The following is a 14,657-nucleotide window of genomic DNA, read 5'->3' as shown; positions in this document are numbered from 1 at the left end:
TGCTTTCCCCCCATACAAATAGTAAAATGGATCTAAAGTTTACTTTGCCCTCTCTGACTAAGAGGAATATGAAACTCAGACATGGAAAACGTCACCTACAGTTTCAGACATGGAAAAGAATTACCCACATATTGGCACCACACTTCACATGACTTGAATCAAGGAAATTTTGTATCAAATTTCCTACAGAATCACGATGTGCCAATTAGCCATTTTTTTTAATAATAAAAACAAGGCAAACTGAAGCCAATTTGCTCAGGGTCTGATGAGAAGTCTGAATCAGAGACAAGAATACTATAGAGACAAGAAAGTATAAATCCTGTACTTCACTGAAAAGCCAAATCCATTCTGAAATCTCTGAAGAAAAAATGGGTAAAAATTAATGTTGAGATTAAGAATAATTAAAAGGCAGAGCTCCCATAAATATTTGATCTGAAGATACACAAAATATTCTAGTTCCAATTTAATGATTCATGCACTTAAAAATATAATGAGGTTTTGATTATTAGAAAGAATCCATCAGATCCCTAATTTTAAATCTAATGTCCAGTTGGACAAAGCTCCCTTTAGAATATTAACATCTGCTTTGGGTAGTGTATCTAAAAATTTATCTTTTGCATGTGGATCTGAACTAGTCACAGGAAAACCATTTTAGGATTGATGCAAGCTGATCAAATTCCAAAGTTGCATTAACTTTCCATCATCACTGTAATGAATACTGTATAAAAGCAAAATTACAGAAAACTTTCAGTAAATAGAACCACCACCAATATAAAGTTGTTTTAATGATGCTGAAAACTTAAATAATGTATGAAAATAATAAGTACATTATACACATGAAGTCACAACTCAGTTAAAAATGACACATCTGGAAGCTTGGAGTAAGGAGAAAAGTAGGTAGACAAAATCAGAGAAATAGTAGATCTTTACCGGAATAGGTTAGCAACCACTTAAATACTAAACTCAAAGATCAAAGGAAGAAATTCACCAAAAATAAATTTAACCTCATCACTGTAAACACACAGCCACAACACAAGATAGAATAAGGTATAACAAGAGCAACTTAGAAGGGGAAGAGGAAAGTGACTGAATTGACTTAGTATAAGGAAATAGGAGGCTATCAGATAATGGACTATCTCATACAGAAGATTTTTCGCCCAAACCTCAAGGTAACCACTGAACAAATAATCAAATTAAAACCACATATGATAAACAAAGAGAAAACTAGAAGAATCATAAGACAGAACAACCAAACTGAATTGGCAGTCCGAAACAAATGGGACAAGAAACAAAGGAAATGCAAAAGAACCAGAAAATAAGTGACAAAACAGCAACATTCAACCCTCATATTTCAATAATTACCCTAAATGTAAATGGATTGAACTCTCCAATCAAAAGATACAGAGTGGCAGGATGGATTAAAAAGCAAGACCCAACAATATGCTGCCTTCAGGAAACACATCTTAGCACTAAAGACAAGCACAGGCTCAGAGTGAAAGGATGGAAGACAATACTCCAAGCTAATGGCAAACAAAAGAAAGCAGGTGTTGCCATACTCATATCAGACAAAGTAGACTTCAAGATAAAACAGGTTAAGAAAGACAAAGAAGGGAAATATATAATGATAAAAGGGACACTCCATCAAGAAGACATATCACTTATAAATATATATGCACCCAACATAGGAGCACCAATGTACATAAAACAACTATTAACAAACCTAAAAGGAGAAATCAACAACAACACAATAATAGTAGGGGATCTTAACACCCCACTTACAGCAATGGATAGATCATCCAGACAAAAAGTTAATAAAGAAATATTAGACTTAAATGAAAAACTGGACGAGATGGACCTAGTAGACATATACAGAGCACTACACCCAAAAACAGCTGACTACACATTCTTCTCAAGCGCGCATGGAACATTCTCTAGGATAGACCATATGTTGGGAAACAAAGCAAGCCTCAATAAATTTAAAAGGATTGAAATCATAACAAGCATCTTTTCAGACCATAAGGCTATGAAACTGGAAATGAACCAGGAAAAAAAAACTGGGAAAGTGACAAAAATGTGGAGATTAAACAACATGCTACTGAACAACCAATGGATCATTGATGAAATTAAAGGAGAAATCAAAAACTATCTGGAAACAAACGAAAATGATAACATGCCATATCAAACCATATGGGACGCAGCAAAAGCGGTCCTGAGAGGGAAACTCATAGCGATACAAGCCCACCTTAACAAACAAGAAAAAGCCCTAATAGGCAACCTTAAATTACACCTAACAGAACTAGAAAAAGAAGAACAAACAAAGCCCAAAGCCAGCAGAAGGAGAGAAATAATAAAAATCAGAGCAGAAATAAATGATATTGAGACCAAAAAAACAGTAGAAAGGATTAATGAAACAAAGAGTTGGTTCTTCGAGAAGATAAACAAAATAGACAAACCCTTAGCCAGGCTAACTAAGATAAAAAGAGAAAAGGTTCAAGTAAATAAAATTAGAAATGAAAGAGGAGAAATTACAACGGATACCATGGAAATACAGAGGATTATAAGAGAATACTATGAGAAATTATATGCCAACAAATTGGACAATCTAGAAGAAATGGATAAATTCTTAGACTTATACAACCTCCCAAAATTGAACCAAGAAGAAATGGAGAATCTGAATAGACCAATCACAAGTAAAGAGATTGAAATAGTAATCAAAAACCTCCCAAAAAATAAAAGTCCAGGACCAGATGGCTTCTCCAGTGAATTTTACCAAACATTCAAAGAAGATTTAATACCCATCCTCCTCAAACTATTCCAAAAAATAGAGGAAGATGGAACACTTCCTGAATCATTCTACGAGGCCAACATCACCCTGATACCGAAACCAGACAAAGACAATACAAAGAAAGAAAATTACAGGCCAATATCGCTGATGAACATTGATGCAAAAATCCTCAACAAAATATTGGCAAACCGAATACAACAATATATTAAAAAGATCATACACCATGATCAAGTGGGATTTATACCAGAGACGCAGGGATGGTTCAACATCCGCAAATCAATCAACGTGATACATCACATCAACAAAACAAAGAATAAAAACCACATGATCATCTCAATAGACGCAGAGAAGGCATTTGACAAGATACAACATCCATTTATGATAAAAACTCTCAATAAATTGGGAATAGAAGGAAAGTACCTCAACATAATAAAGGCCATATATGACAAACCCACAGCTAACATCATACTCAACGGGGAAAGACTGAAAGCCATTCCTCTGAGAACAGGAACGAGGCAGGGCTGCCCACTCTCACCACTCCTGTTCAACATAGTACTGGAGGTTTTGGCCAGAGCAATTAGGCAAGAAAAAGGAATAAAAGGAATCCAAATAGGTAACGAAGAAGTGAAACTCTCACTATTTGCAGATGACATGATTGTATATATAGAAAACCCTAAAGAATCTGTTGGAAAACTGTTAGAAACAATCAACAACTACAGCAAAGTTGCAGGGTACAAAATCAATCTACAAAAATCAGTTGCATTTCTATATGCTAATAATGAACTAACAGAAAGAGAGCTCAAAAAGATAATACCATTTACAATTGCACCAAAAAGAATAAAATACCTAGGAATAAATCTTACCAAGGAGGTGAAGGACCTATACAATGAGAACTACAAGACATTATTGAGGGAAATCTACGATGACATAAAGAAATGGAAAGATATCCCATGCACGTGGATTGGAAGAATAAACATAGTTAAAATGTCTATTTTACCTAAAGCAATCTACAGATTCAATGCAATCCCAATCAGAATCCCAATGACATTCTTCACAGAAATAGAAAAAAGAATACTAAAATTTATATGGGGCAACAAAAGACCCCGAATAGCTAAAGAAATCCTAAAGAAAAAGAACAAAGCAGGAGGCATCACAATTCCTGACTTCAAAACATACTACAAAGCAATAGTAATCAAAACAGCATGGTACTGGTACAAAAACAGACACACAGATCAATGGAACAGAATTGAAAGCCCAGAAATAAAACCACACATATACGGACAGCTAATTTTCGACAAAGGTGCTAAGGACATGCAATGGAGAAAGGAAAGTCTCTTCAATAAATGGTGTTGGGAAAACTGGACATCCACATGCAAAAGAATGAAAGTGGACCATGTGCTATCGCCATACACAAAAATTAACTCAAAATGGATCAAAGACCTGAAGGTGAGACCTGAAACTATAAAACTCATAGAAGAAAATATAGGCAACACACTATTTGACATTGGGTTTAAAGGAATCTTTTCGGATGACATGCCTACCCAGACTAGGGAAACTAAAGAAAAAATAAACAAGTGGGACTTTATCAGACTAAAGAGCTTTTATAAGACAAATGAAATCAGAATCAAGATGAACAAACAACCAACCAGCTGGGAGAGAATATTTGCAAAACATACATCTGACAAGGGGTTGATCTCCATAATATATAAAGAACTCACACAATTGAACAACAAAAAAACAAACAACCCGATCAAAAAATGGGCAGAGGAAATGAACAGACACTTCTCCAAGGAAGATATACAGATGGCCAATAGGCACATGAAAAGATGCTCAACATCACTAATCATCAGGGAAATGCAAATCAAAACAACACTAAGATACCACCTCACGCCCGTTAGAATGGCTATAATCACCAAGACAAAAAACAACAAATGTTGGAGAGGATGTGGAGAAACAGGAACCCTCATACACAGCTGGTGGGAATGCAAATTGGTGCAGCCTCTATGGAAAACGGTATGGAGATTCCTCAAAGAATTAAAAATAGAGATGCCCTATGATCCAGCCATCCCACTACTGGGAATCTATCCAACGCACCTGAAATCAACAATCCAAAGAGGCTTATGCACCCCTATGTTCATTGCAGCATTATTCACCATAGCCAAGAAGTGGAAGCAACCTAAGTGTCCCTCGACTGACGATTGGATTAAGAAAATGTGGTATATATATACAATGGAATACTACTCAGCCATAAAAAAAGACAAAATCGTCCCATTTGCAACAACATGGATGGGCCTGGAGCGTATTATGTTAAGTGAAATAAGCCAGAAAGAGAAAGACAAACACTGTATGATCTCACTCATATGTGGAATATAAACCAACACATGGACAGAGAAAACTGGACTGTGGTTACCCGGGAAGTGGGGGTGGGGGGTGGGGGGTGGGCACAAGGGGTGAAGGGAGTCATATATGGGGTGAAGGACAAACAAAAATGTACAACCCAAAATCTCACAATGTTAGAAACCATTAAAATATCAATAAAAATGTAAAAAAAAAAAAAAAAATTAAAAATGGACCTGTCATATGATCCAAAAAAAAAAAAAAAAAAAGATGGATAGAAATATTCTTAAGTGAGACTCAAGAGAAGATAGGCTGCTGCCCAATTTTCTCTTGAGGAATTTGTCACATCAGAAGCATCATTTGGCAGAACCACTTATGAAGTCTTCTTGCCCGTAAAGCTGAATCTAATCAAGCCTTTAGTGCTACCTTCCACTTAGCATTAGGAAACAGAAAGGGTAGAGGAACCAGCTCAATGACACCAGAAGAAAGCAAACAGCCAAAGCCACAATGTGAGGCACTCTACAGCACTGAGTTTGTTTCCTCATTCAGTCCATGGGTATTTATAAAAGGAGTGATTTCCTCAAAAAGTGGACAGCCATGACTAGGAGGAGGCCACTCCAGATGAAAAGAAACACAACCACCAAATGTGGTTTGAGGACCTTGTTCGGATACCAATTTGAACAAAAAACAATTTTAAAAAGACATTTTTGAGCCAGTCAGGAAAATTTAGTCATATGGACTCGATATTAGATAACTCTAAAGAATTACTGATAATTTTGTTTGTTGTGATAATAGCATTATGGTTATTGAAGAAAACGATCATAGTTTTTTTAGAGATGCATAATGAAATATGTAGGAATGAAATGACCTAGTGTCTGGGATTTGCTGTAAAATAAGAAAGTAAACATAAATTTACAGTAATGCACAGCATGGTGACTATAGTTAATAATACTGGACTATATATTTGAAAGTTGCTAAGAGAATAAATGTTAAAAGTTCTCATCACAAGGGAAAACAATTTGTAACTACGTGTGGTGACAGATGTTAACTAAGTTTATTTTGGCAATCACTTCACAATATATACAAATATCAAATCATTTTGTTGTACACCTGATGTTATATGTCAATTATACCTCAATAAAAAAAAAAACCTTACAAACCAAAAAAAAAAAAAAAATGACACATCTGGGAAATGACTCATTAAGCCCTGGCAGTGAAAATAAACATGCTCAGGAGTCAGCAACTCACAGTAAAATATATAAGAAAAAGCATCCATATGTTACTGTCATTATAGTAGGAATGAACCCCCAAACTTCTGGCAAGAAGGAGATATTATTTTCTTTGGACCCTTAGATACAAGTTAGAGAGAAATAGGGGAGAATAGGTGGGGAATAAAATTGAATGAAGCATGGCGAGGAGTGCTGAAATGAGCTACGCTCCAAACAATGCTAAGAATCCTGAAGAATGACAAGGAAAAGTGGGTGGGGGCTGGGTAACAAAAAGGCCTGGAAACTGCTTAGAGATATACTAGGAAATTCCAGTCCTCTACTCAGGGACCTCTACCTCAGCAAAGTACAACAGGCAGGAAGGCCTAGATCAACTCTTAGAAGCAGCAGTAAAATACATTATCAAATTCAAATGATGAGAATGTCATGAAAAGGAACAGCAAGGATTCTCCTGGGTGATAGGTACAAGGGAGGTTCCTTGTACTAGGCTCTCCACTTTTGTGCATGTTTGAAATTTTTCATTAAAAGTAAGTATTCTTTGACCAAGTGGGGCTTATCCTGGGAATGAATGGCTGGTATGACATTTGAAAATCAATGTAATTCACCATATTAACAGCCTAAAGAAGAAAAATAATACGATCATTGCTAGATGCAGAAAAAGCACTTGAAAAAGTTCAACATCTATTCATGATTAAAAATAAAAACTCTTGGGGCCAGCCCAGTGGTGCAAGCAGTTAAGTGCCCATGCTCCGCTGTGGCGGCCCAGGGTTCGCCAGTTCAGATCCTGGGCGCACACCGACGCACTGCTTGTCGAGCCATGCTGTGGCGGCGTCCCGTATAAAGTAGGGGAAGATGGACACAGATGTTAGCTCAAGGCCAGTCTTCCTCAATAAAAAAACAAGAGGAGGATTGGCATCAGACGTTAGCTCAGGGCTGATCTTCCTCACACAAAAAAATAATAATAATAAATAAAAATACTCTCAGAAAACTAGGAACTTCCTTAACCTGATTATAGGGCATCTACAAAAACCCTATAACTAATACAAAACTTAATGGTGAATGACTGAATGTATTCTCCTTATGATCAGGTACATGTCCACTCTCACCATTCCTATTCAAAATTGTAATGGAGGTTCTAGACAGTTCAATAAAGCAAGAAAAAGAAATAAAAGACATACAGACTAGAAAGAAATAAAACTGTTTTTACGCCCTGATGACATAATTGCTTATGTAGACAATCCCAAGGAATCTACAAAAAAGCTAATAGATTTAATAAGTCAGTTTAGCAACATTAGACACAAAGTCAACATACAAAAACCAATTGCATTTCTATATGGTTGTAATGAACAACTGAAATTGAAATTTAAAAAACAGTACCATTTAAACATCATTCAAAAACAAAATATTTAAACTTAAATCTAACAAAATATACCCAGGATCTGCATGCTGAAAACTATTTGTTGTTGTTAGTGCCATCTAGTCAATTCCGACTCCTAGCAACCCTGTGTACAGCAGAGCAGAACCCTAGCAAGTCTTTTTGTGGCATCCTCTCTCCTTCCAGTACTATATCAGACAATGCTCCACTGCTATTCATAGGGTTTTCATGGCGAACTTTCGTGAAAGTGGGTGGCCAGGTCCTTCTTCCTAGTCTGTCTTAGTCTGGAAGCTCTGCTGAAACCTGTCCACCAAGGGTGACCCTGCTGGTATTTGAAATACCAGTGCATAACTTTCAGCATCACAGCAACAGGCAGCCGCCACAGTATGACAACCGACAGTGAGTGGTGTGGTTCTCTGATCGGAAACGAACCAAGGAAGTGGCAGTGAGCGCCAAATCTTAACCACTAGACCACAAGGGCTGGCTGCTGAAAACTATAGATCCCTGATCAAAGAAATCAAGGAATACCTAAATAAATGGAGAGATATATCACATGTACAGATTGGAAAACCAAATATTATTAAGATATTAATTCTATCCAAATGGATCTACAGAATCAACACAATCTCAGTCAAAATCCCACCAGATATTTTTGTAGAAACTTATAAACTGATTCTAAAATTTATATGGAAAAGGAAAGGAACTAGAATAGCCAAAACAATTTTGAAAAAGAACAAAGTTAAGGAATCACACTACCTGATTTTAAGATTTATTATAAAGCTACAATAATCAAGACTGTATGGTATTTATTGGCCAAAGGACAGACACACAGACAGATCAATGGAATAGAACAGAACATACGGAAACATATCCATAATATATATCGTCAATTGATTTTCAACAAGGTGCAAAGGCAATTCAATGGAGAAAAAATAGGCACTTCAACAAATGGTGCTGCTTGGAAAAACTGGACATCCATATAAGAAAAATTAACTTCAACTCATATATAACAATGTAAACACATTAATTCAAAATGGATCATAGACCTAAATGTAAAACCTAAAGTGATAAAACTTTTACAAGAAGACATAGGAGAAAAATCTTTGTGAACTTGGGTGAGGCCAAGATTTCCTAGATATGACACCAAAAACATGATCGATAAAGGAAAAAAGTGGATAAATTGGAATTCATCAAAAGCAAAAGCTTCCACCCTGGGAAAGACACTTTTTTTGTGTGTGTGAGGAAGATCAGCCCTGTGCCAACATCTGCCAATCCTCCTCTTTTTGCTGAGGAAGAATGGCCCTGGGCTGACATCCGTGCCCATCTTCCTCCACTTTATATGGGACGCCGCGACAGCATGGCTTGCTAAGCAGTGTGTCAGTGTGCGCCCAGGATCCGAACCGGCGAACCCCGGGCCACTGCAGCGGAGCACGTGCACTTAACCACTTGCGCCACCGGGCCGGCCCCGAAAAGACACTTTGAAGAGAAAAGACAGGCCACAGACTGGAAAAAATACTTACATAATGCATATCTAAGACAAAACTTATATTCAGAATACATAAAGAACAATCAAAACTGAATAATAAGAAAACAAAAAACCCAGCTAAAAATTTGACAAAACGTTTGACAGACATTTCACCAAAGGAGGTATACAAATGCCTAACAAGCACATGAGAAGATGCTCAACATCATTAGCCATTAAGGAAATGAGAATTAGTTAGATACCACTATACACCCACTAGAATGTCTATAACTAAAAAGACTGATAATACCAAGTGTTGAAGAGAATGTGGAAAAACTGGAATTCTCAAACATTTTGCTGGTGGAAAAATAAAATAGTACAGCCACTGTGGTAAATCATTTGCGAGTGTCTCAAAAAGTTAAACATACACTTACCACATGATGGAACAAATTCAATCCTAGGAATCTGCCCAAGAGAAATTAAAACATATGTCCACACCAAGACTTGTATGTGAACATTCAGAGTACTGTTTTTCATAATCACAAAAAAAGTGGAAATAATCCAAATCTCTCAACGAGCAAATGGGTAAACAAACTGTGGTACATCCACACAATGGAATACTCCTCAGCAATAAAAAAGGAAAGAACCAGTAATACATGCAATGACATGGGTGGATCTCAAATGCATAACGCCAAGTGAAGGAAGTCAGACTCAAAAGGCTATATACTGTATGATTCCATTTATATGGCAGTTTTTAAAAAAGTAAAACTTACAGGGACAAAAATAAGTCCGTGGTTATAAGGGGCTAAAATTAACGGGGAAAGATGACTTCAAGGTAGGGTTACCAGATTTAGCAAATAAAAATACAGGACACCCAGTTAAATTTAAATTTCACTGGGTTTTAAATTTAAACTCTCAGGGTGGGGCCCAGCAATTTATGTTTTAACAAGCCCTCCAGGTGATTCTCATGCTGTGGTTTGAGAACCACCACTCACTATACCTGTAACTGGCAAAAAGAACCATAAGAAGCTAACATGAAGAGAAAGGGGCAAATGAGCCTGTTCGATAAATCAATTCACCATCATCAAAGATTAACTGAACAGCCAAAGGGTGTATGGTAGGTTCTCTGAGAAGAGACTACAGCAGTGATTCTCAACTGGGGGCAGTTTTGCCCCCAGGGCACATTTGGCAATGTTTGGAAACGTTTTTGGTTGTCACGAGTGGGAGGGGAGGCTACTGGCATCTGGTAGGTAGAGGCCAGGGATGCTGCTAAACATCCTACAAGGCACAGAACAGCCCTCCACAACAAAGAATTGTCCAGTCCAAAATGTGAACAGTGCCGAGATTGAGAAACCTGGACTGTAGTATAAAGATTAATCAAAACATTTTTTTTCACTCCAAAGACTTTAAAATCAAACACATTTTTATGAACGTAGAAATAAAAAGATTAAAAAGAAAATGACAAAACATAATTCAAGGTTTCTCATACTAAAAATACTAGAACTATTCTGAGGAGAATTTATAGACTAGTGATACAGAGCTAAAACAGCAATTTGGTGGTAAGAGGCACCTTTATGATTAAATACTAGGCTGCTTTTTTCAGAAGTTATGTGAGAGAATAAATTGGAGATGCCAAGTTTGAGAACCATATGCAAATTAAAATGCATCTGTAGACAATGTATGACCAGAAAACACACTGGCCCAGGAATCATGGAACTTGAGTTCTAGTTCTGCTTTGGTATTAGGTAGCTGTGTAATTTAGCACAAGTCACTTCATTATCCGGGCTTCAGTCTGCTGATCTGTAAAATGAAGGGGTTAGACTATTTCAGTCATATCTAAGACCCCTTGCAGCTTTAACATACTATCCCTATGTCAAAAAATGAGTACAGGAAACATTCAAATATATTTTTTACAGGATATGAGGGGGAATGGTATCATTATGTTCCCTTTGGGGTAGTCTTGTGTTGACTTTGGTACTTTTGGTTCTTGTTTAGAAGGTGCTAAACAATGCTGCTTAGATTTTCTTATTTATTTATAATAATTATATTAATAATTCATGTTCATTGCAGAAAAATTAGAATATACAGATAAACTACTCTTTTTTACTAAGTAAGATTCTGAGACAAATTATAGCAAAAATATGTTAAGATGGTCTAACAAAAGTCAATTTTATTTTTGCAATTAAAAATTGAAGTGAGGAGGGGCCGGCCCGGTGGCGCAAGCGGTTGGGTGCGCGCGCTCCGCTGCGGCGGCCCGGGGTTCGCTGGTTCGGATCCCGGGCGCGCACCGACGCACTGCTTGGCAAGCCATGCTGTGGCGGCGTCCCATATAAAAAAATGGAGGAAGATGGGCACAGATGTTAGCCCAGGGCCGTCTTCCTCAGCAAAAAAAGAGGAGGATTGGCAGATGTTAGCACAGGGCTGATCTCCTCACAAAAAAAAAAAAAAAAAAAAAAAAAAAAAAAAAAATTGAAGTGAGGGGCTAGCCTGGTGGTGCAGCAGTTAAGTGCACGTGCTCCACTTCAGTGGCCCAGGGCTCACAGGTTCGGGTCCTGGGTGCACACCAATGCACCACTTGTCAAGCCATGCTATGGCAGCATCCCATATAAAGTAGAGGAAGATGGACACAGATGTTAGCCCAGGGCCAATCTTCCTCAGCAAAAAGAGGAGGATTGGCATCGGATGTTAGCTCAGGGCTAATCTTCCTCACAAAAAAAAAATGAAGTGAACATGTTTAGAAAATTACTGTTACACCTTGTATGCATGTGCTTAAGGAGGACTACATTATTATTTACCATAATAATTGTCATGCTAAAAAAAGAGAAAGAAACCCCACAACCCTTTCTCTAAGAACATATACTTTAGTTCAGTATGAGGTTAAGAGTAATAAAGAGTATATCAGCATCTATATGCTTATAAAATATAAATCTATAAATATATAACCATAATAATGTCAAGATTCCTTCAGATGTTTTTAAATTGAAAAAATATATAATTTCTTATTTTTTTATAAAAAGAGAACTTAATGGGCCAAAAAAAAGTTATTTCGCTTCAGGGTTAGAAGTATGATAGTCTTTATTGACAAGTATGTCAGTGTGTCTGCTTCTCTTTTGGTGTTAGAAGTAATTTCCTAGAAGAATTCCAAACAACAGCATTTGACTTCACTAATTTCCAAAGAGTAACTTACTTTAATGTGATGTACACCATTCAGTTTTCCAATCTGCTGCTCAATGGTCCAAACACAGGAACTACATGTCATCCCCTCAACAGAGATGGTGATAGAATTCACACCCACACTTGGATCCATTTTGATTTCTTTACATTCCTATTAGAAACAATGAACTCATTAATTTCTGCCGTGGAAATAATTCTTCCTCAACTTTCTCCCCACCTCCCCAATTGAAAATATACTACTAATAAAATATGGTCAGCATTCCTTTCTCTCACCTCATTCTCCCACCTCAGGGCCTTTGCTTGAGCTATTCCATTGGTTTGGGACTTCCTTCTTCCAGATATTTGCTTAGCTAATGTCTTCATCTCTTTCAAAGCGTTACTCAAATCTAACCTTCTTAATGTGTCTTACACTGACCACCCTGTTTAAAATTGCAACCCACATCCCTTCCACACACACACACTCTGATTCCCCTTACTTCTGCTCTTTTTTTTTTTTCTTTTCTTCATAGAACTTAGCACCTTCTAATATACTCCATAATTTACTTATTATATTTATCCCTTATTATCTGTCTTCCTGTGGTGATTTTAAAATATATTCCCAAATTCTTCATTACTCCTTCCTTCAAGAGGTGTAACTGAACTCCTTTCCCCTTGAGCGTGGCCTGGACTCAGTGACTGGCTTCCAACAAATATAATACAGTAGAAGCAACAAGGTGTGACTTCCAAGATTAGGTCATAAAAGGCACTGTGGGAAAGGGAAAAAAAAGTCATTGTGGCTTCCTTCTTTTCCTCTCTCTTAAGTGACCCAATCTGCAGGAAGCCACATGCCATGTCATGAGGACATTCAAGCAGCCTTATGGAGAGATTCATGTGGCGAGAAATCGAGGCCTCCTGTCAACAACCAGCAAAGACCTGAAGCCTCCTGCCAACAGTCAGGTGAGTGAACCGTCTCGGAAGCTGATCCTTCAGACTCAGGTAAGCCTCTAGACGCCTGCAGCCCCAGCCGACATATTGACTACAACCTCATGAGACCTTGAGCCTGAACCACTTCCAAATTCATGACCCACAGAAACTGTGAAATAATAAATGTTTTAAGCCACTAAATTTTAGAATAATTTGTTACACTGCAATAATTAACTAATATACTTCCTACCAGAATGAAAATTCCATGAAGGCAGGAATCTGTTTTTTCACTGATATTAGTTTGAACCAAATGAAGTTGCCATTGTTGCATATCAAAATAGTTGAATAGGGCCAGCCCTGTGGCTTAGCGGTTAAGTGCGTGCACTCCGCTGCTGGCAGCCCGGGCTCGGATCCCGGGCCCACACCGACGCACTGCTTCTCCAGCCATGCTGGGGCCGCGTCCCACATACAGCAACTAGGAGGATGTGCAGCTATGACATACAACTATCTGCTGGGGCTTTGGGGGGAAAAATAAGTAAATAAAATAAAAAAAAAATAGTTGAATATTGGTAATTTCATGTATATCAACCTAATATATCCCATGGAACAGGGTGAGGAGAACTGAGTGGTTAGGGGATAAGGGTGGGAAAAAGAATTTTCGGTGTATAACCTGTTGTACCTTTTTTAAATTGAGATATAACTGACATAAAACATTGTGTAAGTCTAAGGTGTACAGTGTGTTGGTTTGATACATTTATATATTGTAATACGATTACCACTATTTTCTAACATCTCTATCACATCACTTAATTATCATTTCTTTTTTGTGGTGAGAACAATTAAGATCTAGTCCCTTTTGGACCTTGTGAATTTTGTACCATGAGAATGTATTATCTACTCAAACAAAGACACAGACATGTCTGCACACACAAAAGCACGGTGGACCTAAAATACTAGAACACAATAGTATGGATAGGAGTTTGTAGTTGAGGCATTCTAAGTTCCTTGGTCTTGTTTGGAATGTATACAGAGAAAGAGATAAACCTTAGATTTTGTTAAGAATAACATGTTAAAAATTTAACGGTAACTGGTAGGAGACTAGAAATAGAATATATAGCTTCCAAAGCAGTAGAGGGGAAAAGGGGAACAAAGAAAATTACATTAAATCAATTATAAGAAAAGAAACAACAACTAAGAACATATTTCTATAAAACTCTTTTGTTTAGAAGCTAGTGTGAAATGATTATGATAAAAGCAGCACCAGAATCAGGCTTAAGAAATTATTCAGGAAAAAATAAAGAGACTTCCCAATGCATATCTAGAGGCTTCTCTTAGGGCCGGCCCGTGGCTTAGCGGTTAAGTGCGCGCGCTCCGCTGCTGGCGGCCCCGGTTCGG

The 14,657-nt window shown here is 37.4% G+C and overlaps 1 protein-coding gene across 4 annotated transcripts in view; it reads right to left on the bottom strand.

Moving 5' to 3' along the window:
- Window positions 1-14,657, bottom strand: part of ATP7A (ATPase copper transporting alpha) — a 127,418-nt gene that overhangs the window by 58,960 nt on the left and 53,801 nt on the right. For 3 of the 4 annotated variants that reach the window (XM_058536234.1, XM_058536232.1, XM_058536233.1), the window contains one exon: window positions 12,373-12,510. In XM_058536234.1, coding sequence (XP_058392217.1) covers window positions 12,373-12,510 — 138 coding nt within the window. Of the gene's footprint in view, window positions 1-12,372; window positions 12,511-14,657 lie in introns of those variants that run through there. The other variant, XM_058536235.1, reaches the window with a different exon arrangement.

This window comes from Diceros bicornis, chromosome X (genome assembly GCF_020826845.1).
Source record: "Diceros bicornis minor isolate mBicDic1 chromosome X, mDicBic1.mat.cur, whole genome shotgun sequence".
NCBI lineage: Eukaryota > Metazoa > Chordata > Mammalia > Perissodactyla > Rhinocerotidae > Diceros > Diceros bicornis.
The sequence above is the reverse complement of the archived record's forward strand: the minus strand, read 5'-3'. Positions and strand labels throughout refer to the sequence as shown.